Genomic DNA, 25,238 nt, shown 5'->3' on the forward strand with positions numbered 1-25,238 from the left:
CCAGGTCTCCAGTGGAGGTGCAGGGTCCTAAGACTTTGGGCCATCCTCTACTGCTTTCCCAAGGCCACAAAGAAGATGCTGGATGTGAAGTGGAGAACTGGGACATAAACTGTCACCCATATGCGATCCTAGTGCTTGCAAGGTGAGGATTTAATCATTGAGGCATTGTGGTGGCCCATAAGATGCAAAGTGGATATGAATAGAGTATTTTCTCCCATCCCCACAGTGTGATAATGAAAAGTATTTTCAAATATTGCTAAATAGTCCCTTAGGGTAGAGGCAGATCCATTTGAGAACCACTGCTTAGTATGAGTACTCACGTGATACATTCTTAGAGACCTAGAAATGAAGAGCACAGGATTTAGTGTTTGAATATCGTATATAACAAGTTGGCTCATTGAAATTTCCTTGTACTTAAGATGGAAATGCTTTATGATTTCTAAGAAAATAATGATGTAATAATGCAGAAAGACTGTCAGAGAATCTAAATTATAAAATATGCTGAGTTAAACTACCAACTGTAATTTAATGCCTTTAATTTGTAGCTTTGTTTGCATAATTAGATGATGTAACAATTGAATTAGGACAACATAGAACATGGAGTGATTTGTTACTGAAGAAAATGATCCTTAGTCTATTTGTAATTGAAATGAGATTGTCTTAACATGAAAGAAATGACTTGTTAAAGCCCATTACATTTCTCCTTGGTTTTTCTGCACTTGCAGGTGCTCATTTATGTGACAGCTAACTCCATAGATAAGGAGTATTTTGTGAACATAAAATTTCCTTGAGAAATAGCCCTTCTTTGCTTATCTTGATTCCCAAGTTAGAAACCACCTTTCTGCATCTCCTACATGTCTGTGGAGATTCAAGCACTTAGGCTGTCTTCTGCTTATTTTCCAGGCATATTAGCAGGTAGCTGGGTTGGGAGTGGAGCAGCCTGGAGTCAAGTTGGTACCCATTTAGGATGCAGGAACTGTAGGCGATGCCTTCACCTGCTATGCCCATAACACCAGCCCCTGTATCTCATTGATATCAAAGGCTAGATACCCCTGGGCCTAAAACTGAAGTAGGCCAGAGGTTAGAATCAGAACTCCATCCAGGTCTGCTGTGTGGTCAGGGGACTAAGTACTTGTGCCATCTTCGGCTGCCTCCCCGGTACACTCCCAGGGGGATGGGTTAGAAGCCTAGGAGCTGGTTGTCAGCTGTGGCTTAAACCTTTGTACCACAGTCATGGCTCCCTGAGTATCTGTTTTCATAGTGAATGTTAATAGAGGGCAAAGAAGAGGAAATAATATGCGTTTGGATGGTACAGCTGATTAGAAAATGGCTATGCTTATACCTTCCTTATCATTGTTCAATCAAAAATAGCACCAATGTAGTTAAAAGTCTAGAACATGTATCAATATTGCTGTAATATGTGACATCATTCTATGTATTATACCTATTAGTAATAGGAACTATTGAAGAAAATGCCGTTTTTACAAGTCAAGGTGTACTCAACTTGTTGCATATACCAAATTTTCAGCTGAGTTGATGCTTAAATATTTAAAAGATTGTTTTGTTGTAAGACAGCACTGTAACAGTATTTTTTAAGATATTTGTCCTGAAGAATATCACCAAGATCTGTCCTATTTTATATTGTGGAATATTTAAATACACCTAAGCCAGATGGAGATCTTCCACCTCCTGGTTCATTTTCCAAGTGCTTCCTCAGAAAGGGCTTCCTCAGGCCAACGGCAGGAGCTCAGAACCCAATCTGGGGTTTAGATGCTGCAGTGACCCTTTTTTTTTTTTTTTTTTTATTGTTGCTTACATTGTATTATGTAGTACAGTTTTATAGGCGCTGGGGTGCAGTGACCCTTTTATTATAACTGTCATCATCTACTTGTGTGGTTCACATGAGTAGGAAGCTGGAATCGGAAAGAGCTAGGGCCTGGACATTGACACTGATACAAGGAAGTTGTCCCCACCATTTCCTGATGGCCAATATTTTATATATATATATGAATGAATTGGTGCATAAAAGTTGTGGGATGTCATGTGTGGATTCAGCACATGTACCCAGGGGCTTGTGTTGTGGCATAGCAGGTAAAACTGCATGCAACGCTGGCATCCTGTATGGGTGCCAGTTCAAGTCCATACGTCATCCATCTGTGACCCAGGTCTCTCCACTGTGAACATTTGGGGACTGAGCAACAGACAGATCTATATCACTCAAAATAAGCACATGTGACTCAAAGTCTTAGAAAACTTAAACAGCCCAAATTATAGAAGACAGATGAATGCTATCTTTCCTTTTTCTGCTCACCTCTTCAGATAGAACCCTAGTTAGTACCTTATAAGGCATCTGGCGATTCATGAGACTCAATAGAACTCAGAGTCTTTCAGAAAGCAAGATGTAACGAGTAGAACAAATGTTAGCTTAGGATGGGAGAGAAATGAATATAATTAATATAAAGAGGGAGGGGCCAAGACAGTGAAGAAGTGGAGAGGTTAACCTGAAGAGATGAGGGTCACAAAGTGATGTGGGTGCACTTGTGGCTGTCTAGGTCGGATGTTGTTAAATTTTCTCATTAATATCCGTGAAGTAGAGGCCAAGTCCTTCTTTGGGAAGGCTAAGTTAGGAGATAAGAAGATTGTGGGAAGAGGTGAAGTTTAAAACAAAATACTGCATAAACAATGAGAATGAAAAAGCAAAGTTAGAAGAAAGAAAAGGAACCCTGAATCGTCCTGACTACTCATGAGATTTGTCTCATGAACTTGTGATGCTGGCCTACTTAGTACTTAGGGCTTGGTACTTTGAGTAAAGAGTTAAGTGCTAAATTAGTGCCTATGAAAACAGAATCTGTTCAACTCATGATGTGTTTACACACCTGACCTGCCAACTTTATCCACATGTTTGAATTCCCAGTCCCAGGAGAAAATTATTCCACGTTATTGTTTCTTGTTTGAACACTTTATACTTAAAAACAAAACAAACAAAACCCCAAATACCTATTTGTACATGGAAATGTGTATTATGAAAAGATTATGCATACATTTCAAAAGGTTTTGTGCCACAATATATTTACTCTTTAATTCCAGCTTTTTAAAGTGTTCTCAAAATTTTGTGGAACTGTGTTGTTACCCTTTGCCTATTTCTTTCTATTTGAAAGTTTAAAGTTTTACAGAGGAGAAACAGAGGTCTTCCACTCTCTGGTTTACTCCACGTGATCATAATGGCTGAGCTGAGTTCCCTGAAGTTGGGAACCAGGAGCTTCTTCTGGCACATGTGGGCACAAGGTCCCAAGGCCTTGGGCCAACCTCTGCTACTTCCCCCGGCCACAAGTAGCTGGATGAGAACTGCAGTAGCCAGGACACCAACTGGTGCCTATATGGAATGTCAGCCCTTGCAGGTTGAAGATTCGCCTTTTAGGCTACCACACCAGCCTCTTCATTATTTTTCTTCAGACTTGGAAGAGCTCATTAAATATTCATGAATTAACCTTTTGTGATATGAATTGTAGCTTTTTCACTCTGGCTATCACTGTTATTTATGGACCTGCTGTCTTCCCCTTATGTTATCATGACCCTTCCTAAATACCACCATTAAAGAAGCCATCTCCAACCACAGGGACCTGAGGCTCAGTTGGCTTTTTATGTTTCTCTTTACTCTCTCAAGAGAGATCACACTTAAAGACAGAGACATGTTTACACCTAATGGTCAAAGGATTCTTAAGGATTTTTGTAGTTGATAATCAGCAACTTTAGCTACACCTATTCACATCAAGCTAGCGCCATATTCCCGCCAAAGTATTTCTCCAAAATTTGTCTGTTTTTTTCTAATTTTTGTCCATAACAGCTTTATGGCATCAACACAAACTGATGAAGAAAAAGTTATCTTGCATTGGAAAAATGGTTACTAAGTCACACGTTAGATCAGCTGTCACCCAGTACTCCAAGTTAAATGTTTGCTGCTGGTACTGTACTCTGGTAACATTGCTAAGTAGGACATATTTCCTCTCACATAATCCCAAAACTGTCAGCGTAAAAGCATTTCTAGAAAACAGAACAACTTTGTCTTTCCTAGAGTCGAGTGTGATAAAGATACCAGTGGCAGCAATTTACAACCTGTCGGAAACTCATAGTCCTCTCATATTCAGTTTTTCCTTGACAAAGAGAAGATATTTTATGTGTTCACAGAAACAATACAGGCAAAATTAAATAATTACATGAAAGGAAATGTAATCTCAGCCCTGTCAACTAGAAGAATCTGCTGTATTCAGGATAAAATAAAGATAACCAAATAGTAGTCAGCAGAGCTTCATGAGATAGGTGGAACAAGGTGCAGGTTAAAATTCTTATAAAGTTTGGGCAGAAAAACCGTAACATAGAAAATTTGCATAGCAACTCAAGTTTTGCAAGACAGAGACATAGGCTGTTCCAATTTCTTTTTAAGTACAGATGTCTATGATGGATATAGGAAAGGTGAATTTTAAGAGACTGATTTGGATTTTTTCAGATATTTCCTGATATACATGAATTACTTTTGTACGTTATCTACATTAGTACCATACCAGTTAATGAACTGATAGCCATCAGATGATTTGGATGTGGTGACCCACACCATCTAAATTTCGTTCTCTTCTCCATGCTATCAGCCTTAAACACTGAAACGTTAACCAAGAGATATAAGTGCAAGTACAATCTGCTGTTCTCATTTCTTGAGAGGTACTCAGGAGAAAAGATTTCAAAAATTCACTACAATTACAGTTATGACACAGAAAACTTTTTCAACCTTTTCTTTGAGGACAGTTTACAGAAGCACTAAAAGATCTCAAGATCTGGTCACACTTTTGTTAAAAATCTAATCTAATGGATTCCAAGACAGTAATATAGGACATACACAGGACAGATCCTTTATTTGCTGTGTTAGAGAAGTATGTCCACAGTCTCATGTTCTCCAGGTTTGCCTAAGTAAGAAATGCTTATTTCAGGCTTCTTCAATTGGAGTCCTCATGGGTAGGAAAGAGTACTCAGATGGAAGCATTATAAAGTATTCTTAATATAAAAATACAAACTAAGACATAACAAATCGTGTGCTTAGAAATGGGCACGGACCTACAGAAAATCTATGGTAGGCAAACAGTCCCAAATATGAGCAGAATGTAACCAGACCTGAGGTGTTTCTGATCCTAAGCAATTCAGGTGAAGGATACTCAACTTGTATGATGGTCAAGAGCTTGGAATTTGGAATTACACATGAAAATACTTCAAGAAGCACGTGGAAAAATGGATTAAAAATATCAAATTTGGGCAGATGGGTAGTTGTTGTAGCCACTTAGGTGCCACTTAGGACACCCATGTCCTGTATCACAGTTCTGGAGTTGAGTCCCAGACCGTGCATGTACATAACCTGGGCAGCACCAAGAGATTGCTCAGGTACTTGGATCCTTGCCACTTGTGTGGGATGCCTGGATTGATTTCCAGGCTCTTGAAACTGGCCTAGGTCAACCCTTATTGTTGTGTGCATTTTGGTAGTGAAAAAGCAGAGCTGGAAGACCTCTACATTTCTTTACCTTTCAAAAAAAACAAAGTGTATGAAACTGCTTTCCCAGTCCATAATCAAGGAGCTGCCTGGACAAGAACTGGCTTCCATAAGGAATCAAACACTTGGAAGGGGAGGATTAGCCCACTGAACCATTGCGCTAGGCCCTGAAAAGACACTTCCAAAAGAGATCTGTAACCCAACAGTCAATCATAAACTGATGAAATCAATCAATATGTGTGCTTGTGGGTGCTATGCAGTTATTCAAAATACTCAGCAAAATTGGAAAATGCTCTTTTCAAATTGTATGACCATAAAATGAGTGTATTTTACATAACAGAAGATTGTCAGAGGTATAAAAGTGAACATTTCCCACCCATTAAGATATTAATGATGTTAATCTATGGTGGAGGTGTGCCAGGTAAATTTGATTATGCTTCTTTGTGCTTTTGTGTATTTAATTTTCCTAAATGAACTTTACTACTTCTAACATAAAAATTCTAAGTGTTTTTTAGTAATCTTGGCCATGACATATTTAATTAAAATTCTCTATTACTAATCTCAGGTTGTACAGGAAAAACAATGATGTAAGTTGTAACCATTACTGCTTTTCACATAGGAGAGATTATTTGCAAATACAGCCTTTACCTATTTTTAAAAATATATTTTTATTTTGAATTATGTGGTACAATTTCATATAGGCTGGGATTCTCCCCCAAACTCCCACCCCCCCAGCAGATTTTCCCCAGTTTACTACAATGGTGTAGTCCTTCATAAGGAATCATATTTCTATCAGTCTCTTATTTAAGTGTGCCCCAACATTGTTGGTACAGACAATGTCAGACAGTCCAGCATCCTATTGTCTAAAGTTTGAAAAGAATATATGATGCCCTCTTGTGGTAAAATTTTATGTTTGCCAGTTTTTTACCTATCCTAAAATGAAAATTCCAAAAGGGTATTTACTTTGTTTTCTATGCAGGAAATAAATACATAAATAACATTATTTATGTGTCCCACTGCTGGGCTTGAAACCTTCCTGGTTAGATCACATGGGGCAGTTCATTTGAATACCAGCTCAATCTCCTCATCCATAAATTGAAGACAATAGCACAGTTTCTCTTGCAAGACCTAATTTTCATTTTGCTAGGCAAAATGCTTTAAAACACGTGTACAAGTAGGAACTATTGAGTATTTGATACCTGCCAAGTACTGGAGTGTTTTACCTTAACTTCCAATGCATGCTAGGATAAGCCCAGTAAGTTCAGTGCTATGCTCATTTTTTTACCCTACTATTTTCACTCCTCACATAAATATTGTGGACATTTTTCCACATCAAAGATTACCTGCACTTTTTACATGTTTTCAACCCTCACGTACAATATTGTGGATATCTTTCCATGTCAGTAGGAATGAATCATTTTGACAAGTTTCATTCTTGAAGTTTGAACTGTTAACATTTTGCTACTACAAATATTGCTAAAATAAGCATTGTTATCTTTTTTTTTTTTTTAACATTTGTGGAAGTATTTCAATAGGAGCTGGACTACAGGATTTGAATGTTAAAATTTTTACATATTAAAAAACTGAGGAGTATTGTCACATTGCCTTTCAAAGGCAAGTTTACCAGTCTTTTAAATTAAATGTTATGTGTTATTAGCACACTTAAGATAATTTTATTATGGGGGCCAGCATGATTCCTCTGTTGGCTAATACTTCATCTGCAAGTGTCAGCATCCTATATGAGTTCATGTCTTAGCGGCTCTGCTTCCCACCCAGCTCCCGGTTCGTGGCCTGAGAACGCAGTGGAGAATGGTTTAAAGCCTTGGGAGCCTGCACCCACTTGGGAGACCTGGAGGAGGCTATAGACTCCTGGCTTTGGATTGGCTTCAGTCATTTGGAGAGTGAACAAGCAGATAAGATTGTTGTTTCTCCCTCTTCTCTGCAAATCTGCCTTTCCAACTGAAAACAAATCCTTAAAAAGTTTTAAAAATTTATTTTGAAAGGCAGAATGATGGAGAGGGGGGAGACCTACACATCGAGATCTTCCAACATCTGCTTTACTTCCCCGAGTGTCATAGCCTTTGCTATCAATGTCAGTCTCCTGTTTAGAAATACCAAAATAGTTTACAACAAGAAACTCAAGGATTAGTGCCTGATCAACAGACAATGTCTTGCATTCTTAATTAGCTCAACAGAGCCTTTTGTAATCTTTTATTTCTGTATTTTGCTCTAGTAATAAATATCCAAACCTCAAAGTTGGGTAACCGGTTTCATATATTACCTGATTGTGGAGACATCATGGAGCACAGGCTCTAAAGAAACAGCTTGTTTTGAAGTCACAGCTTCATTATGTCACTTTGGTGATCTTGAGTCTTCTCTGAGAGACCTACTATACTGAGATAGTAATGGTATCTACTTCTTGGGCTATTAAGAGATTAAACATTTCTGTACACAGTAACAAAAAGAAACTTATCTAATATCTTTGTAGAGATATTATCTACTATCTTTAAGTACTAGTATCTGTACATTATCTTCAAAATGTACAGAATGGGTACTCTACATAGTAAAATGCATACATTTTTTCCCTCTTACCAATCAGCAACTATGAAATTATCACATAGTAGTTATGCAGAAGTCAACATTCTTTAGTATTCAGGTTTGAAAGAAGTTTACTGAAAACTTAGTATGGGAGCAAAAAACCAAAAATAAGCACTCAATATTAATAAATTTCTCAAACATCCATGTTCAACCTCTAAAATTTAGAGGTTTGCAGTTATGTCTATAAACATAAAATAAAAAGGACAATTATTTTCATATTCAGTCAAACTTATGTTTGAAATAGCTTGACAAGAGTTTCAAAGCTAGTGTTATGCAACTACCTTTTGCCTTCTTTAGAGCGAAGATGTTAACTCTTGCAGGCATAATTACCTTGAGTCATAATTATCATTAAAAAAAGACCAGCAAACTTTTCTAACCCATACTTACATTAGGAATTAAGACCCAACTGCTGAAACTATATTTCATCAGGAATGGATTGGGAAACAATGCAGTTCATGTAAATAAAATCATCATATATCCTTTTCAAAAATAACTAGTTTATGTGGTAGTTTTCTTTTGCTTTTTAAATTTTAGAGAGTGGTGGGTCTGGCCCAGTAGCCTAGTGGCTAAATCATCACTTTGCACATTCCAGGATCACATATGGGTGGCAGTTTGTATCGTGGTCTGATCCACTTGCCATCTAGCTCCCTGCTTATGACCTGGGAAAGCAGTCGATGATAATCCAAAGTCTTGGGACCCTGCAGCCATGTGGGAGACCTAGAAGCTCCTGGCTCCAGACATCAGCTCAGCTCCGGCTGTTGGAGCCACCTGGGGAGTGAAGCAGTGGACAAGTACATCTTTCTGCTTCTCCTTCTCTGTGAATCTCAATTTCCAATAAAAAAATAAAAAGAATTTAGAAAAAGGTGGAATATAGAATCTTCTAGAAATAGTACCTGAAATTGTGAAATTCAAAATCATTACATTCCTCAAGAGGCCCTGCCATTTAGTCATCAGCATTAATGAAGAGATTTTATGCCAATGTGGGAAGACATCGAGTTAGTATGTATGTGCCAGAAATAATACTTATCTTGACAGTATTATTTTCCCAACTACCCCATACCTTTAGCTACAGATTAACATAACAGATGATATAAGCTAAATTGGTGATAAACTGAATTTTTTCAAATTTACACCAATTGACCATACATCTGAAATTGCCACCACAAATTCTCTAGGACCATTAGGGGGCAGTACAGTAATTCTTTCAACAGGCAAGTTTAAAAAAAAAATCTTGAAACTTACCTCCTTGTGATACCAATTGCACCTAGGAAATTATTCAAGCTTAAACAGGCACTCAGTAGTTTTCTGGGGCAGCAATTCGCTATTATGTTAGAGAGATGTTAAGCTAAAATCTGTATGTGGTTTAATAGGTAAAGGGAACTACATAACAGAACTAGAAGCCTTTAAGGTTAAAAATGAGTTTTCTAATGAAGTAGTAAACACTTTAAACTTCACTGTAAAATTGACTTCACACTTTCAATAAACCTTGATTTGTGTACATACTTTACTTTATACCTAGGTACAATTATTAAAAAAAACAAGAATTTTTCAAATAGCCAAGACCATCCAATGATTTACTGGCAAGTGTTTTTTTTTCCTGATAAATCAAATAATGAAAAGGCTACAAATTTAAAGTATCTTTTTTCTTCTCTTTTGTAGTTCATGCCCACTTACAAGACTGATGAGATTACAGTGGTGTAAAAATGAAGGACTACTGAAGAATCTGAAGTACTGTACTATTTTAGAGTGCCAGTAAGACTTGAAACTTTTTTTTTGCACAATGAACAAATCAGAGATTGCAAATGGCTTTATGTAATGGTATCAGGCATATGTCAGATATCATAAAAAATTAATACAAGCCAAGTTTTCAGAAGAGTCCCATGTACATTGACTTTGGTAGCTGGAAGATGTTTTATTTTATTTTAATTATATGTATAACCAGCTAACATGAGCAGATTTTACTTTTGATATGTAGCTTTTGGAGATGGCAAGGTTAATAAAAAGTTTATTTTTAAAGGGGAAATTTATATTTTTATTGCCTTTGAAATGTTTAAATACACTGAAATGAAATATACTCTCTACTTTTAAAAAACAGAACAAAAACACATTATCATTCCTCAAACTACATTTTATTTGCAACTACAAGATTCCACGCAATTCTTCTAAGTAATGACATAAAATAGATTTCCTTGTGTATAAATAAGTTACATACTCTTTACTAAGTAAATGCTCAAAGGTGCTAGAACAAATAGTCCACTCCTACAATGTTCTTATATCCAACAGAGTTGATGCACAATATATAAATACTCAAGTCCAATATTAAAAACTCAGGCACTTGACTAATTATTTAATAAAGTTTCTCAAACTATATCAATATATCTAAAGTGCATATATATATTTTTAAGAAAGATTATTCTCAATAACTTCTCTATAAAAATAAGTTTGATGGTTTTGTCCATCTAACTTCACCACTATGAATGTGAATTTTTAACTTGTAACATGTAGTAAGGTTTCAGCATTACACCAACAGAATCAAAGAAGCTAGTGAGGTGCTAACATGTGAGGATTAATCCAGTGATTTCGGTCGCAATGCATTCCAGGAGGGGGCACCCATGTCACTGGGATTGGGCGGAACGGTTTATTCTTCCTTCCCTGATTTGGGTAACCAAAGGGAACAGGAGGAGGATAGTGATGCTGATGACCATTCCCTCGGTACATTCCGGGCTTTTTTCTGGGCAAAGGATGCCACATTGGAAGAGGTGGTAATATCAGTTCTGATATCTGTAAAGAGAAGACATTAATTCAAAGGAAAAATTAAGTTATATAGCAGGGAAACTCTAGGTTACTTTCCAGCTCTCTCATCAAACACTTTATGAAAGATTTTTATCACTCACCCACAACCACAACAGGTGTTAGTGATAATTCTATGTTAAATCTAAAGAAGTGAATAATCAAATAGCCACACTGAAACTTTCATCTAGAAAAGATCAAAACCTAGAATGAATGGAAGCTTGTGATAACGTATCACGTTTTAGGCCAGAAGTTTCCACCTCATTAAGCAGGTTATAACTAAAAACAAGTTGTTTATGTTCCAATACCTGTTTACTGAGCAGCAATAAAGTCTTAGAAATAGAAAGCAATTTAGTGTTTGGGCATAAATATCAGGTGGGCCCATCAAGTTTACATTCACAAAACATTTCTCTTTCCTTAATCACTATTTGTAAGGTTCATGAGCCATTTCATGATTACCTGGTACACAGGGCTTGGAGCTGCAGGCACAGAGCTGGGTTTCACTTCCACTTCCTTACTTGTTTCTTCATCTGAAGAAGATGATCCCGAATGATAATCAGAGGTAACTTTATCAAGAGCCCTGGTAACTTTCTTGGAGATTTCATCCTTATTCTCATCCTCATTTTCAAAGCTGGCAACAATGAATGCATTGTTTTTCTCTCCATACCTAAGTACACATAAAAACCCATGAATCTGAAAGTCACATTAACAAGCAAGAAATGTATATACAAAAACCCACAGGCTTGGACTCAGTCCACAGTGGACAAAAAAAATCATCCCAGAACTGAACCCTGAACATCTGACGTCTTAACCCAGCTCCAGTCAGGCAAATGGGCCACCATGTTTCTACTCCTGGTTTTGGGCACTAACAAAAATGACCCATTTTCTTTCTCAAATTCTTTTGACTCTTAATAGAAATTCCTTTTAAAAAATATCAAAAACAAATCTATTATTCTGATTACATTTAACTTATACAGGAAAAATTTTAATGTATTTTTAAATGACCGTCATACAACATATATCCTGGTACTTTAAGTCTTGCAACTAAACCAGACATCTGAAGCCTACTTTTATGATGATAAAGTAAGAGAGTTCTGTTTCTTAATTTGCACTGACAAAAATGAAAATTCAGGCACTTCTAGAAGTTAAGGAAAAAATACTGAGGAAAATACCGAAATTTTTCTTGAAACCAACAGATTTATTTAAATAGTTTATATAGATGAATACTATAAAAGAATTTCTAGTATGTTAGAATAACGGAAACTGTCCCTACATAATATATAACAGATACACAATAAGTAACTAGAAAGGAAATACCATCAATGTTGACTTAGAGAACTAAGGATTAAATTATGTTATTTAGAGGTAAGTTACAGGTCAAATCATTTCTGAATTCGGACAATTACAAATGACCTAATTGCCATGAAGCCTTTGAAAGTTTATACTGAAAGTCAAGTAGTCTCAAAGACAATTTATATTTCTTTTAAAGTTGTTCTGTCATGTATTTCTCATAAGCCAAATGGAGTCACAGATGTTTCTTAAATGTGCTGTATAACTCCTTCTTCTATTCTTTTCAAAATATCCTAAATGGAGTTGCCCCAAGATAGTACAAATAGCACTGGGCTAGTTTCTTGTTCTAACTCTGCATCCGCAGGCAAGTCACTTCCTATCCCAGGTATTCATTTTCCATACAGTGGATGAGCAGGCCAGAGCTGGCTGAAACTGCTTGGTAATTTTTGGAATTAAAGGCCTTAACTATTGTGTGAGTTCTTCCCAGCACAGAATTCATGTAATTTTCATTTTACTTAGTTAAGGTTAAGCAATGTAAATTTATCTCATTCCCTGATTTAATGGCTCAAGAAGTTTCAATACAATGAAAGGCTAATTCATATGCTGATACTAGAAATATCAACAAGAGACATAATACAATAATAATAGAATTATACCCATTAATGAAATCCAAATTCAAGCAGAAAGAGAGGAAGGAAATTTAGAAAAAGTCTTTACCTTTATAGAAACAGAAACATGGGCCAATGTTGTGGCCAACTGTACAGGCCACCACCTGCAACACCAGCAGGCCAGGTATGAGCCTTAATGCCCCTCTTACAATCCAGCTCCCTGCTAAGGGCCTGGTAAATCAAGCTGCTGATTATATTACTATAACATTAAAATGCACAGTTACTTTTGAGGAGATTTAGTAACACAACTTTTAAGCCTTTCATTATCAATGACCCAAGGCTAAGACACTGAGTTCAATTTAATCTAAAACAAATCAGTAATATTTAAAACTCTTATTATGACTTGAACAGGGTATGGCTCTCATTCATGTAGGTGGTCAAATCTCCTTAATTCATTAATTGCTTATCGAAGGTGTTGCATTATAGTGATGAAAAACTAATACAGTTGCCCATCAGGAAGAAAAAGGATTGCAGAAATTGCAAAAATTTGTAAAGTACTTTGGATAATGAAACTACCAGTGATTTTCAGACTTTCCTGTCACTGGAAAGATATGTTCTCTTATATATTCCACAAAGTGATAACCTTTCTAACAATATGGCACTGTTACATCCGCCAGCATTTTTTTTTTATTGGAAGCAGAGAAGATCTTGTGTCCGTTGATTCACTCCTCAAGTGACTGCAGTGGCCAGAGCTGTGCTGATTCGAAGCCAGGAGCCTGAAGCCTCTTCCAGGTCTCCCAGACAGGTACAGGGTCCTAAGGCTTTGGTCCGACTTCAACTGCTTTCCCAGGCCACAAGCAGGGAGCTGGATGGGGAGTGGAGCTGCTAGGATTAGAACCAGCACCCATATGGCTTTCTGGTGTGTTTAAGGCAAGGACCCTAGCCGCTGGACTACTGTAGCAGTTCCTGTCCTCCAGCATTTTATCCTCACAGTTACGTGAAGACATATGGAGAAAGCTCTGAATACAATCCAGGCTTTTTAAAATTTTATTTTGTTTTAAAGATTTATTTATTTATTTATTTGTCTTGGAAAGTCAGATTTACAGAGAAGGAGAGACAGAGAAAGATCGTCTGTCTGCTGGTTCACTCCCCAAGTAGCTGCAACTGCAAGAGCTAAATGATCTGAAGCCAGGAGCCAGGAGCTTCTTCCAGGTCTCCCACGCGGGAGCAGAGTCCCAAGGCTTTGGGCTGTCCTTGACTACTTTCCCAGGCCGCAAGCAGGGAGCTGGATGGGAAGTGGAACAGCTGGGACATGAATTGGTGCCAATATGAGATCCTGGGGTATGCAAGGTGAGGATTTTAGCCACTATGCTGCAGCGCTGGGCGTACAACTCAATTTTTTAATTGCCAGTATATCAATAAGCTATTTGCAAAGACTCAGATACATATTGAATTACATAATTGCATGATATACATATATAATTTTGTATAAATTATATATAATTTCATTTTTTGAATATTAATGTTTCCAGTTTCAGTTAAGAAGTATTTCTGAATATCTCAATCCCTCCATTAACTTATTTAATACTAATTACCTTTTACTCATTTGCTAATGTATCTTTTTGGTGTTCTGCATATGACAGCACCCTCAATTCTAAGGTGATCCATATTAGTTGTAGGAAAATAATATATCCTTTTGAAACTGTGGCAAAACTTTAATAAATCAAACTATTAGAGGGCTACTGAATTCAAAAATTTTCTTGAATTACTAAGATGAAAACACAGTAATTTTTCATTATGTGGCATCGTCAAGTAATGAAGTATCCACTTAAGCAGAATGTCTACGTAGCCAAAGCTTTTATCCTCAGATGCCAAGATTTATTTTAATCATTTAAAGTAAGTATGTCCATAGCGTTTACATAATTACTCAACTTCTTAACCCTAGACATCAAAACTTGCCCCTGATGATTTAGGATCATTTATTAACACTAAATGATTACTTTGTGTTATTTACTTTTTATAAAGTCTTCTAAAGGGTTCAAAAGCTGACATTAGCCTTAGGTGAGTCCTCTATTAGTTCCAGAATCTAAAAGTGCGTATTTCTCAGGCCTACACTCTAAATTGCTCAGTGTTCTCTTGAAAAAGTATTGGGGAGCCCTCATCTCCCTAAACCTCAAGACCTTGTACATCAGTTTCCCAAAGAAATAAGCTTATACTAACTGCTGAAAAATCAAGTAGTCTCTAAGAACAATTCTGGTGAATTTTACTGAAAAAATACACACGTATGCTTGGCTACATGTCTTCATTCCCACTTTCACTAAGCAGCAGGTATGACTGATCACCTCAAGGACAGAACTAGGTTTACATCAAAAATCAGCACCATTATAATGAACAGGAGAGGTGAGGCAAATGATACTTCAAAACCAAGGAGAAACATCTTAAAGGAACAGGGACAAGAAATATAGTGTGGGAAAATGTGGGAAGGCTAGCTTCCATGACTCTCTTCATTCTCTTTCCTTTTTCAGAATGTTATCACCTTGTTATCTAGTCAAGCTGGACTCCTCATCCTCCTCCTGCCAGCTGAGGCATCCTTCACTTAGTCCTCTTGGTGAACAACTTGCTCCTTTGTGCCACCTATTCTACTTTGTGTCTGTTTCTATTAGAGCACATCAGGCGATGTTATGATTTGCTTAATCCTTCTCCTTTAACCATTCTTATTTCTTAAAACCCCACAACCAAGATTTCCTGGTGTACCATAAATGCACTCTGGATGACTGGAGTTCATACCCAGCACCCTTAATAATTCTGTTCATTAAGAGATGTAAGTAGTAATTTCCATTATGAAAAGAATCATGTTTCATGATCAAAAAGTATCATGTAGTCACTTAAAAAGCAAAAAAGGAGGTAGAAAGAGTACAGATAGAAAGGAGACGAAGTAAAACTTACTATTTAGTATTATTTAAAATTAGGTTCTTTCCAGTTTGAAGAAGGTAAAGTACACCAACAATCAAATACAGTAACTGACTAAAAGGAGTCTACATGTTGAAGTTCCTACTTCCCAAACCTCAATAAAATTCTTGGGAAAGTTGCAGGAAAACCCTGTCAAATTAGTTGTAGGAGTTTCTAGCTTTACAAATGCAACCATTCCTTCACAAAGGGTACTCACATAAAATTCATATTTTGGGAAAGTCAAAGCACCAGCTTTAGACCCTAACAATTCACAGGCAAATTATATATGTGAGAATTTATCAAATCTGTCCGCGGTGCCGAGTCTGTGAACTCACCGACAGCACACCTCACATGGGTCCACCCAGAGAGTGAGCTCCTTGGGCAGGCCCAGGTCGCTGTATAAGATGCAGCTATTCTCACAGGCTTTCAGGACATCAGGATCAACTCTCTGAAACTTATTGACACGAATGCACCTACAACACAGTGAAGCTGCATTAATATTTTACCTGCATCTTAATCATAAATCTTTATACATATTTACCAACACATATAATAATAAAAGTACCCCAAGAGAGAAAACAGGAGCATATTTATGCAAAATAAAAAGTAAATGTGAACTATAGACTAATAATAGGCAGTGTAAGACTGCCCAGTGTCATGAAGAGAGATTATCTGTGTAAGACTAGAGAATTAGCTAGAACTGGCTCTACTGAGTCTATTCATAGACTACTCAGCCACACATGTACATTAAATGGATAAGGAGTACAGAAGCTGCGAGATATTACTTAGAACACTGATGGTAAAAGCTTTTGTAAATTAAGTTCCTGTACAACTGCTTAACAAAAGACCTCAACCAGTGTTTCAAGTATTTGGAAATGTTTGTGGCAAGTTTTGATCTGGCATTGATTTATTTTATTATTTTTTTAAAGATGCATTTATTTTTATTGCAAAGTCAGATATATAGAGAGAGAGGAGGAGAGACAGTGAGAAAGAACTTCTATCCAGTGATTCACTCCCCAAGTGACTGCTATGGCCAGCGCTGTGCTGAATCGAAGCCAGGAGCCTGGAGCTCCTCCGGGTCTCCCACACAGGTGCAGGGTACCAAGGCCTTGGGCCATCTTCAACTGCTTTCCCAGGCCATAAGCAGGGAGCTGAATGGGAAGTGGTGCTGCCAGGACGAGAACCGGCGCCCATATGGGATTCCAGTGTTCAAGGCAAGGACTTTAGCTGTCAGACCACAGCGCCGGACCTGCACTGATTTATTATTACTTCTTGTGTGATAAGTATCAAGGTATCTTTTGCCTCACCTAAAGTTGTTCTAAAAATAGACTCATTCATATCACATATTTATTAAAAATGGTTCTAAAATGCTATTGGCTTATTTAACAATGTGCTGCCATTTTTTAAAAGAAAAAAATATACCAAAAAACCAAAAACAAAACCCAACCACACCTTCTAAATCCATGGAGTCTGTTATACCTTTTTTTACCTAATAAATAACTCCAACACAATGTGTAAAGATGGCAACTGGAGTGAATGCAAAAAATACACAATGAAATAAGCTTTATGAGGCTGGCATCAGAGCGCAGTAGGCTAAGCCTCCAGCTGTGGTGACAGCATCCCATATGGGCATTGGTTCATGTCCCAGCTGCTCCACTTTGTATTCTGCTTACGGCCTGAGAAAGCAGAGGGTAGTTCAAGTCCTTAGAGTCCTGTACCTGTGTTGGAGAAACTCCTGGCTCCTGGCTTTGGGTCATCTCAGCTCTGGCCACAGTGGCCATTTGGAGCTTGAACCAGCAGATGGAAGATCTCTCTCTCTATATAACTTTATCTTTCAAATAAAAATAAAGTATATCTTAAAAAAAAGGGAATGCTGCTTAAACAGAGAAATGGTTGCTATAATTTAAAGTATGAACTGTTTACAATCAAGCATTAATCAAGAAAATCAGATTAATGAATAAGTCTTGGTATGTGTCTAATAATAAATGTTGCTGTACAGTAACTCCTGAAGGCTTACTGTACCATATGTCATAAAAGAATTTCTTTCACTTTTAATAGTAACAATGATTCTATGGATTAAGATCCTATTTTCTCCATTTTAAGGCAAGGAGGCAGAAAACCTGAGTAACTTGGCCAACAACACATAGGAAGTGATGTATCAGCATTCAAATCCAGGCTAGTATAACCACCAATAACAGTATCTCAAATTGAGAGTAAACAACTTTGTTTATAGATGTTTCTTGATCCTTTGTATAAAATGGAATTATGCTATAGATTCTAATGTCCAGAGTAATTCTGAAATTCCATGTGCCCTGAGATCAAAAGCAGTTAAAGAAATAAATCTTAAGATGTATCTTTTATACAATCTAAGAATTATGATATATATGGATGCTAAACATATTTTACATCAGCCAACTGATTTATTCACTCTACATAGTGATTACTTATCACTGCTCAAAAACAAGTTTTTAGAAGTCGCATAAAGTCTATCATTTAATGTTGACAGCTTCATTCTTTCCAGTTTTTTAATTACAAAATATAAGATACATCCATATTCATACACATTTGTTTGCATTTCTAATTATGCTTCCAAAATAGATTCAACTTACTGTTGGCTCAAAAGCATTTTTAATAAAGTTTTACATATTTATTTATATCAAAAGGCACAGGAATAGGAGATACAGAGAGAAAGATCTTCTTTCTACTGGCTCATTCCCCAAATTGGCTCAAAAGCACAACGTGGCCCAGGTGACACCAGACGCCAGGAACTCTATCCTGTTTTCCCATTTGGGTTACAGGGGGTCTAGCATTGTCTGCTGCCTTCCCAGGCACAATAACGGCAACCTGCCTCAGAGATGGAGGAGCAAAGAATTGAGTAAGCACTCTAATATAGGATGAGAGCTTCACAAACCATTGCTTAACCCTCTGCACATGAGACATCAGACATGAGTATTTACAGAGCTTGACAATACTGCCAAACATCCCTCCACAAACATCTTATTTGTATACATTTACCAAGAAATAACCTTAATTAACAAATATTTTGAAAAAAATTTCAACTGACTCCATGAACTGAAAAGTCTATGCCCGGTTGACTCAATAGTCTCACTTTCAAAATAGCAACAATGAGTGTTGAATCTATTAGGTTCCTACTTCAAAGACAGCTCCAATAATGATTCAATAATGATATTTTTGATTACATGCCAAATGAATCTTGTTTAATTTTTTCCTTAGTTTTTAGAATAATGGAAATGAAACTGTACACTGTCTGACCTTTAAGTATTTACTTGACAGTGCCTCCTACAATAACAGTATGATGGCTTGGCACTTTCAAGCCTTCATCCAAAGTCGATTAGATCAGTGTAAAAAGTCTCAACAGCTTTGACTCACAGAAGTTGTGCATGATATCAGAAAAGAACATACGTAGAAAAAAATTAGGAGAGTGGTGCAAGATAAAAACATACTAATTATCTTAATTCTCTTTTTGTCAATGTAAAACAAAGTTCACTTTGGCTTTTAGCAAATAAGAAACAAAATCTAGACTTCTTCAAAAGTCTTATACTTGGGAAAGGTCAGAGATTGAAAAGAAGGAAGTCCTTTTCACAGCAAAGTGATATGTGGAGGAAACTTTAGGAAAGGAACATACACAAATACAAGAGAATTTCTGAAGTTGTTGATTCATTTACAGCTATTGCACTTTTGTTTCCTATGGCCACATTTACATAGGAGGCAAGGTTTGACCAGTTCAGAATATTCTCAAGTCAGCTCCCTGAGTAGTCACACAAAACATGAGGCATTCAGCATGCCAGGACATGTTTTGTAGGAGTGTGCTCTCCTTTATTTCTAGCTGTAAATATAACTTATAAACCAGAGAACAAAAGGCAGCTGCCGAGTGAGAATTCTTTTCCTTCTTGGTACTGAAGCAGTAGTATGCAGTTATCTCATATGAATCTGGAGTTAGTTACACCTCAGTTCGGATCCCTGAGCCAGTATTTGCCATGTATGGGTCACAACTGAATTATCTTCATCTAAAAGTGACAGTGGCTTTCACCATAAAAATCATGTACATTATAAATCAATTACTTCTACAAATAATAAAAATATATTATTAGGTGTCTAATATTCTCAGTTCTTTTTTCCTCAAAATACACCTGACATATAATTCAAAGATATAATACAACTCATTTTCCTTAACTCATGCCACATCAGTTAACAAGTACTCAGGAGTCTTTTAGAACTGTGAGAAGTCCCAAGTACCTCTGGTATACACAGAGCTACATTCAATCTGAAGTCAAGACTACAAACCTTAGAAACTAACTCCCTATGAGACAATAGCATTGGATTCCTCAAAAGAGGCACTCAGACTCCACCAACGAATGGGTGAGTTTTATAATACCTACACATCCCCCAAGTTCTATAGTTTGCAGATACAACTATGACAGACACGGTCTGGACATTTTTCAGTCCTCTATTCATTTCAGAAGTTGACTCCACTTTAGCAGAGTTCGACTGTTAATTTTTTTCTTTACCTGTAGGCCTGTCCCTTTGATGGCTTTTCTGGATACCAGTGATTTTTATATTTTTCTTGAAGTATTAAAGTCAGTTTTTCAGCAAACCTCTCAACTGCCTCTTTTTTCAACTTGTCATGTTTTCGAACCAGTCTTGTGAAAAAGAAGACAACAGCAGCAATCTCGTTCTTCATTTTTTTCCTACAATGATAAGACAAACTTTCTAAACAAAAGGAAATATATAAAAATTAGAAGATAAGGCATGGTAAGATACTGCTCCTACTGTTTCTATTTTTCCTTTCAATTTTACACTGTGTTTACCTGGCTCAAATCTGGAGTTTCAGAACAATCACAATTTTTTTAAAAAAGGTCTCAAGATAAAACAGGACTTAAGAATCTTATCACTTGGTTTTGTGAAGCAATTCAATAGAATATACCAAATTGCTCCTGTGGTCTACAGTAAAATCAGCATTATCACTCAAAACACTGTTACAAAAATTGTAGTTTTTAGTAAATACAGCAATATTCAGTCAAAAAGCTCAAAAATGTTCTAGCATGATTTGAGCTTTAAAACAGTGAGTAAAGTTCACTTTAAGTCTGGCATTACAGGGTTATTTTAGTATAGCATGCTAGCTCCTAGAAGGGTTAAACCGAGTTAACAATATTTCCAAATTCTACTTCCAGTTATATATCCAGAGAAATAACATGTCCCCAGAAACTGACACCAAGAGGCAGACAGCAGTATTACTCATGATGGCAAAAAAGCAGACAGAACCTGAATGTCTATACATTGATGAATGGACAAAAAAGTATGTTTTCTGTTATGTAAAACTTTATATTCAATGAAGTATTACTTGGCAATTGGAATGAATGGGTACTCAATACATGTTGCATCATAGGTAAACCTAAAATACAATATATGAATAAAAAGGCAATGACAAAACACTGTTCCTAAAGACGTGTCCAGAAAGCAAAATGCAGTGACCTAGAGGAATGAGGAATGGGTGTAAAGGAGGAATGATACTAATAAGCACAAGGTTACTTTTTGAGCGAAACAAAGTATTCTAAAATTAACTATGATAATAGCTGTAAGCTACCTTCAACAAAACTGCTACATCTAAGAAAAGTTCAGTATTGGAGTTTCTGTAAGTACTCTTCCAGGGACGGAGATAAATTTATCAAAAAGATAAAACAGAGACTCTATCAAAACATATTTATGAACAGAAACCCGGTTATGCATTGAAAAACTGTAACAGATAACTCAGCTGCATTTTGAAACTATCTAAAAAAAGGCCTTTCTAAAGACAGTCCATCGTTAATTAATGTGGTGGCTGTAATAACTGAAAATATTCAGATGCTCTGTTTGCATTGCACCGTCACCTTCTGGAGCCAGTTATTAAGTTCATACAGCTTCTGCTATGCTGGTAATCAAAACTCACTTACCCAGCAACTGACAGTTTGTGTTGCCACACATTCACACAACAAAGAGGATTGTTAGCTTTCTTTTTTCCCCCAAACTGCTCTTCATCTTACTGTTCATAATGCGGTTTCTTTACTACGTGTTTGAATTCAAACAAGGGACTTCAGTCTGAAATAAATTCTATATAGTTATTTGAGAGGTGTTCTGGCAGCCACAGTCAACCTGATCCTGGACGGGAAGCCACCCAAGCCTTCCTCCTGGAACCTTAGAATGCCAAATACTCCATCCATGGCTGGCCACCAGGAACTGCACACGGATCTGTACACACAATCCTAGGCCACTACAGCTACTGGGTAACCTTCTCTCTAAAACTGTGAACCCATCCCCACTTTATAAGGCTACATTTACACCACATTATGGTGGGAAAAAGTAGCCCCTGCAATTTGCGGGGAAAAAGTTGTCCATAAAACCACATTAGCTTTTACCATACCAAAAAGAGAAAAAGAAAAAAAAAAAAAAACAAAACAAAAAGCAAGCAAACAAGGAACCACACTAAGAAATATAGTGAACCCTAAACTAGACTATTCTCTTCATTAAGTCTGTCAGATATATGCTACATATAGCAGTTAGGGCCTTTAGTTTTGTTTGCTCAGATTCCTATCAAAAGCAAAACAGAAGAAAAAGAAGGAAAGATCCACTTAGTGGTTGCTCTTAGTTGTAGCACAAGATGAGTCATACGAGATGAGGCTTTATTTATTTATTTTTTGTTTGCAAGAATGATGACTGGAATAGCCGAAAAATAAACCCAGCCTCCCCAGAAATCTAGGAGTACCAAAGGGGGGGGGGAGGGGGAAAGAGAGGTCATTGTGAAGCGAACAGGGACACGATGACATTAGATCTTGATCTTGAGTAAGTGGCCACAATCCCTCCACCCACACTGGGAACAAAAAGCTCCCATTTTAAATATTGCACGGTGACGTCATTCTGGGACGTCGTCACCGCGGCGGGCGGCTGCCCCTCAAGTTCTACTTTGTTCCACAAGCTCCCCTTCTCCGGGGTGCGTGGAGAAAACCCAAAGGAAAACCACGCCGGCCCTTCCAGGAGTGGGTAACACAGTACTTTTCCCTTCTCATACAACCGTTTCTAGAAACCAGCGTGTCTCCCACCGGACAGCCCCAAGGTGGAGGGAGTGAGCGGGAAGAATGGCCCCGGCCGTCCCACAACTCGGGCTCCAACATTTTCCAAGGTAGCAGAGTGTGACCACGGACCCCGGCTGCTAAGCCCTGCTGCTGGGGTCTGAGGAGGGCTAGGTGAGCAGGCAGGCACCAAACATCTCCACCCACTCCTGAGGAAAGCACGGCCTGCGAGCCGCGCTCAACTTCTGCAATCCCGGTTCCCCTCCAACTTTGGGGCGGTGGGGTTGAGGAGGAAGGGCCCCTCCCCCCCATTCCAGTTCCTTGACTCTCTTTCCAAAAACACTCCCCTGGCTTCGACCATCAGGCGCCCCTGAGGCGCGACCCTCGACATAGCAAGCGGGGTCCCGGGTCCCAAGGCAGCCGGCGAGGCCAAGGGAGCCGGCCGCGGGAGACCGGGCTCTCTCCCAGCCCGGGGCGGAAGGTAAACGCGCGGTGGAAACGTGGCAGGAGCCTGGGGCGGCGTCCGCCCCTCAGCGCTCTGCCCCGGGTCCCGCCAACATCCCGGCCGGCAAGCCCCCCGAGCCGAGCCGCGCAGCCCCTCACGCCGGCCTCGACCCCCAGCCCACCTCCCCAAGCTTTCCCCCCGGCGCCCCGCTCGGCAGCGAGCCTCCGACGTGGCCTCAGCAGCCTTCGGACCACCCTCCCCACCCCGCCCCGCTTCGATGTCCTCAGCCTCGCCATGTCCGCCTACCCCCCGAATCCGGCTTCCTCACAGCCGCCGCAGCTCTGGGGGTTGCAGATTCGGCTGCCGCCACCGTGTCCCCGGTGGCCCAAGCACCGAGGGCTCCGCCTCAGCCGGCCCGCGCTCGGCTCCCGGGAAGCGCCGCGAGCCTCGTCCGGCGCGTGCAGCTCCCGCGTCGTCGGGCGGCCCCGCGCGCGCGCTGAGAGGACTGGCAGGCGGGCCGGCGGCAGGGTGCGCGCGGTGGGCGCGCGCGCGCGCGGGCCTGAGGCGGGGCGCGGGGGGCTCGCGGCCCGGAAGAGGGGAGGGGCGATGACCCGGGGAAGGGCTGGCGCCGCGTGGGGACCGGCTGGCGCGCCTCGCGGGGAGGGGCGAGGGGCGGGGCTTCTCCCGCCAGCCCGCCCGAGGCGCGGGTCGCGCGCCAGGCGCCTTTGGCGGGGTCGCGCGGCGCGCGGCGCCGACCCTCCACTCAGGTGGTATGCTGAGCGTTCTCTTTCGGCCTGCGAGCGGCGCTGTGGGTTCAGTGGCTCCCGTTAGGGTGCCCCACCTGCTGCGGCACCTTCGAGCACCTTTGAGGGGGTCGCGCGGACCACATCCTTTTTTTTTGGTGGCTTCAGCCTCTTCTCCCGCCTTGTGCTCTCAGTTTGGCGCCCTGCGTCCCGAAACCTCGGGCTCCGGGGAGGACGAGTTCTACGGCAGGTCTCCAGAGCTGAGACTTCGCAGCAGGACGCGGACCAGACGGGTAGGGGAATGGGCCCTGTGCTTGGTGCTCTGGTAACTGCCGACGCGTCAGCCCTGTGCACCGTTTGCATCCCTGTGTCCCAGGCAGTTTGCTCAGTTGCAACCGCTCCCTCGCCGCGGTCGGCGTTGCCTCAGAACAGGGATTGCCTCCTGTGGAGGGATGTGTCCCGACCTGGCGCTGGGTACCATGTCTTGCACAAAGGAGAGGTTCCAGGGATGTTGGCCCAGTGACTGAAGACTTGAGAGTCCAGGCTTTTCTATTTCTCAAACACTTCCCCTCAAGGATTTCCCAGAAGTAAAGCTTAATCCTTAAGCAAATAGGAACATGGAACAAGAACATTAACTTTGTTAAGAAAAGGAACAGCTTTCCAACCTTTTATATTGAATTGGCACATGGTGTTAGTTTTGTGAAAGCACTTAAATACGTTAAACATCTGTTGGCACCTTGATCTTGAACTCCAGCCTGTAGAACCGTGAAAACGTTTCTTAAGCCAGGCTTATTTTGTTAATTGCAGAATATTTCTACTTTTTAATTGCAAATTATTGAAGAGCTGTTCAAGTTATGTAGTGGCCAGATTCCTTACTACCCATGTGACCTGGCATCTCTTATGGATATTCTAAATTCTTATTACTGATGTTGGCACCACGGCTGTTATCAAGGCAATTTTTTGTTTAGCTGTGGTAAATATACAGTCTCCAAACCAACTCAATAAATATTTGTTTAAAAAAAAATGCTACTGTAGTGCTGGGGCTACTTGCTGGATTATTTAAAGGAAATACTGATATTTATTCTTTGGACTATTCTAGGAAATGGAGAAGTGTTTTCATTTTGGATCCTCAATTATCTGGTTGAAGTTTTTCCCTGTGCCTTTATAAAATACTCAGTTTCTCCAGAAATGTCCATATTTGCAATTAATACTCTGTGTAAT

The 25,238-nt window shown here is 39.2% G+C and overlaps 2 protein-coding genes across 2 annotated transcripts in view; one reads left to right on the forward strand and one right to left on the reverse strand.

Moving 5' to 3' along the window:
• CXADR (CXADR Ig-like cell adhesion molecule) overlaps window positions 1-10,139 on the forward strand; it is a 68,892-nt gene extending 58,753 nt beyond the window's left edge. Inside the window, exon 8 of the mRNA XM_040980661.1 lies at window positions 9,788-10,139. Coding sequence (XP_040836595.1) covers window positions 9,788-9,829 — 42 coding nt within the window. The 3' untranslated portion in view covers window positions 9,830-10,139. The remainder of the gene's footprint in view (window positions 1-9,787) is intronic.
• Window positions 10,140-10,238: 99 nt separating this feature from the next.
• BTG3 (BTG anti-proliferation factor 3) lies at window positions 10,239-23,783 on the reverse strand. Its single transcript, XM_040980662.1, has 5 exons — window positions 23,581-23,783; window positions 20,295-20,474; window positions 16,101-16,238; window positions 11,378-11,585; window positions 10,239-10,909 (listed from the first exon to the last, which is right to left on the reverse strand). Exons 2-5 carry the CDS (start codon window positions 20,465-20,467, stop codon window positions 10,670-10,672), a joined length of 759 nt encoding a protein of 252 aa, XP_040836596.1. The 5' UTR covers window positions 20,468-20,474; window positions 23,581-23,783; the 3' UTR covers window positions 10,239-10,669.
• Window positions 23,784-25,238: the final 1,455 nt, after the last annotated feature.

Source organism: Ochotona curzoniae, unplaced genomic scaffold (assembly GCF_017591425.1).
Source record: "Ochotona curzoniae isolate NIBS_2020 unplaced genomic scaffold, NIBS_Ocur_1.0 contig_3498, whole genome shotgun sequence".
Lineage (NCBI taxonomy): Eukaryota > Metazoa > Chordata > Mammalia > Lagomorpha > Ochotonidae > Ochotona > Ochotona curzoniae.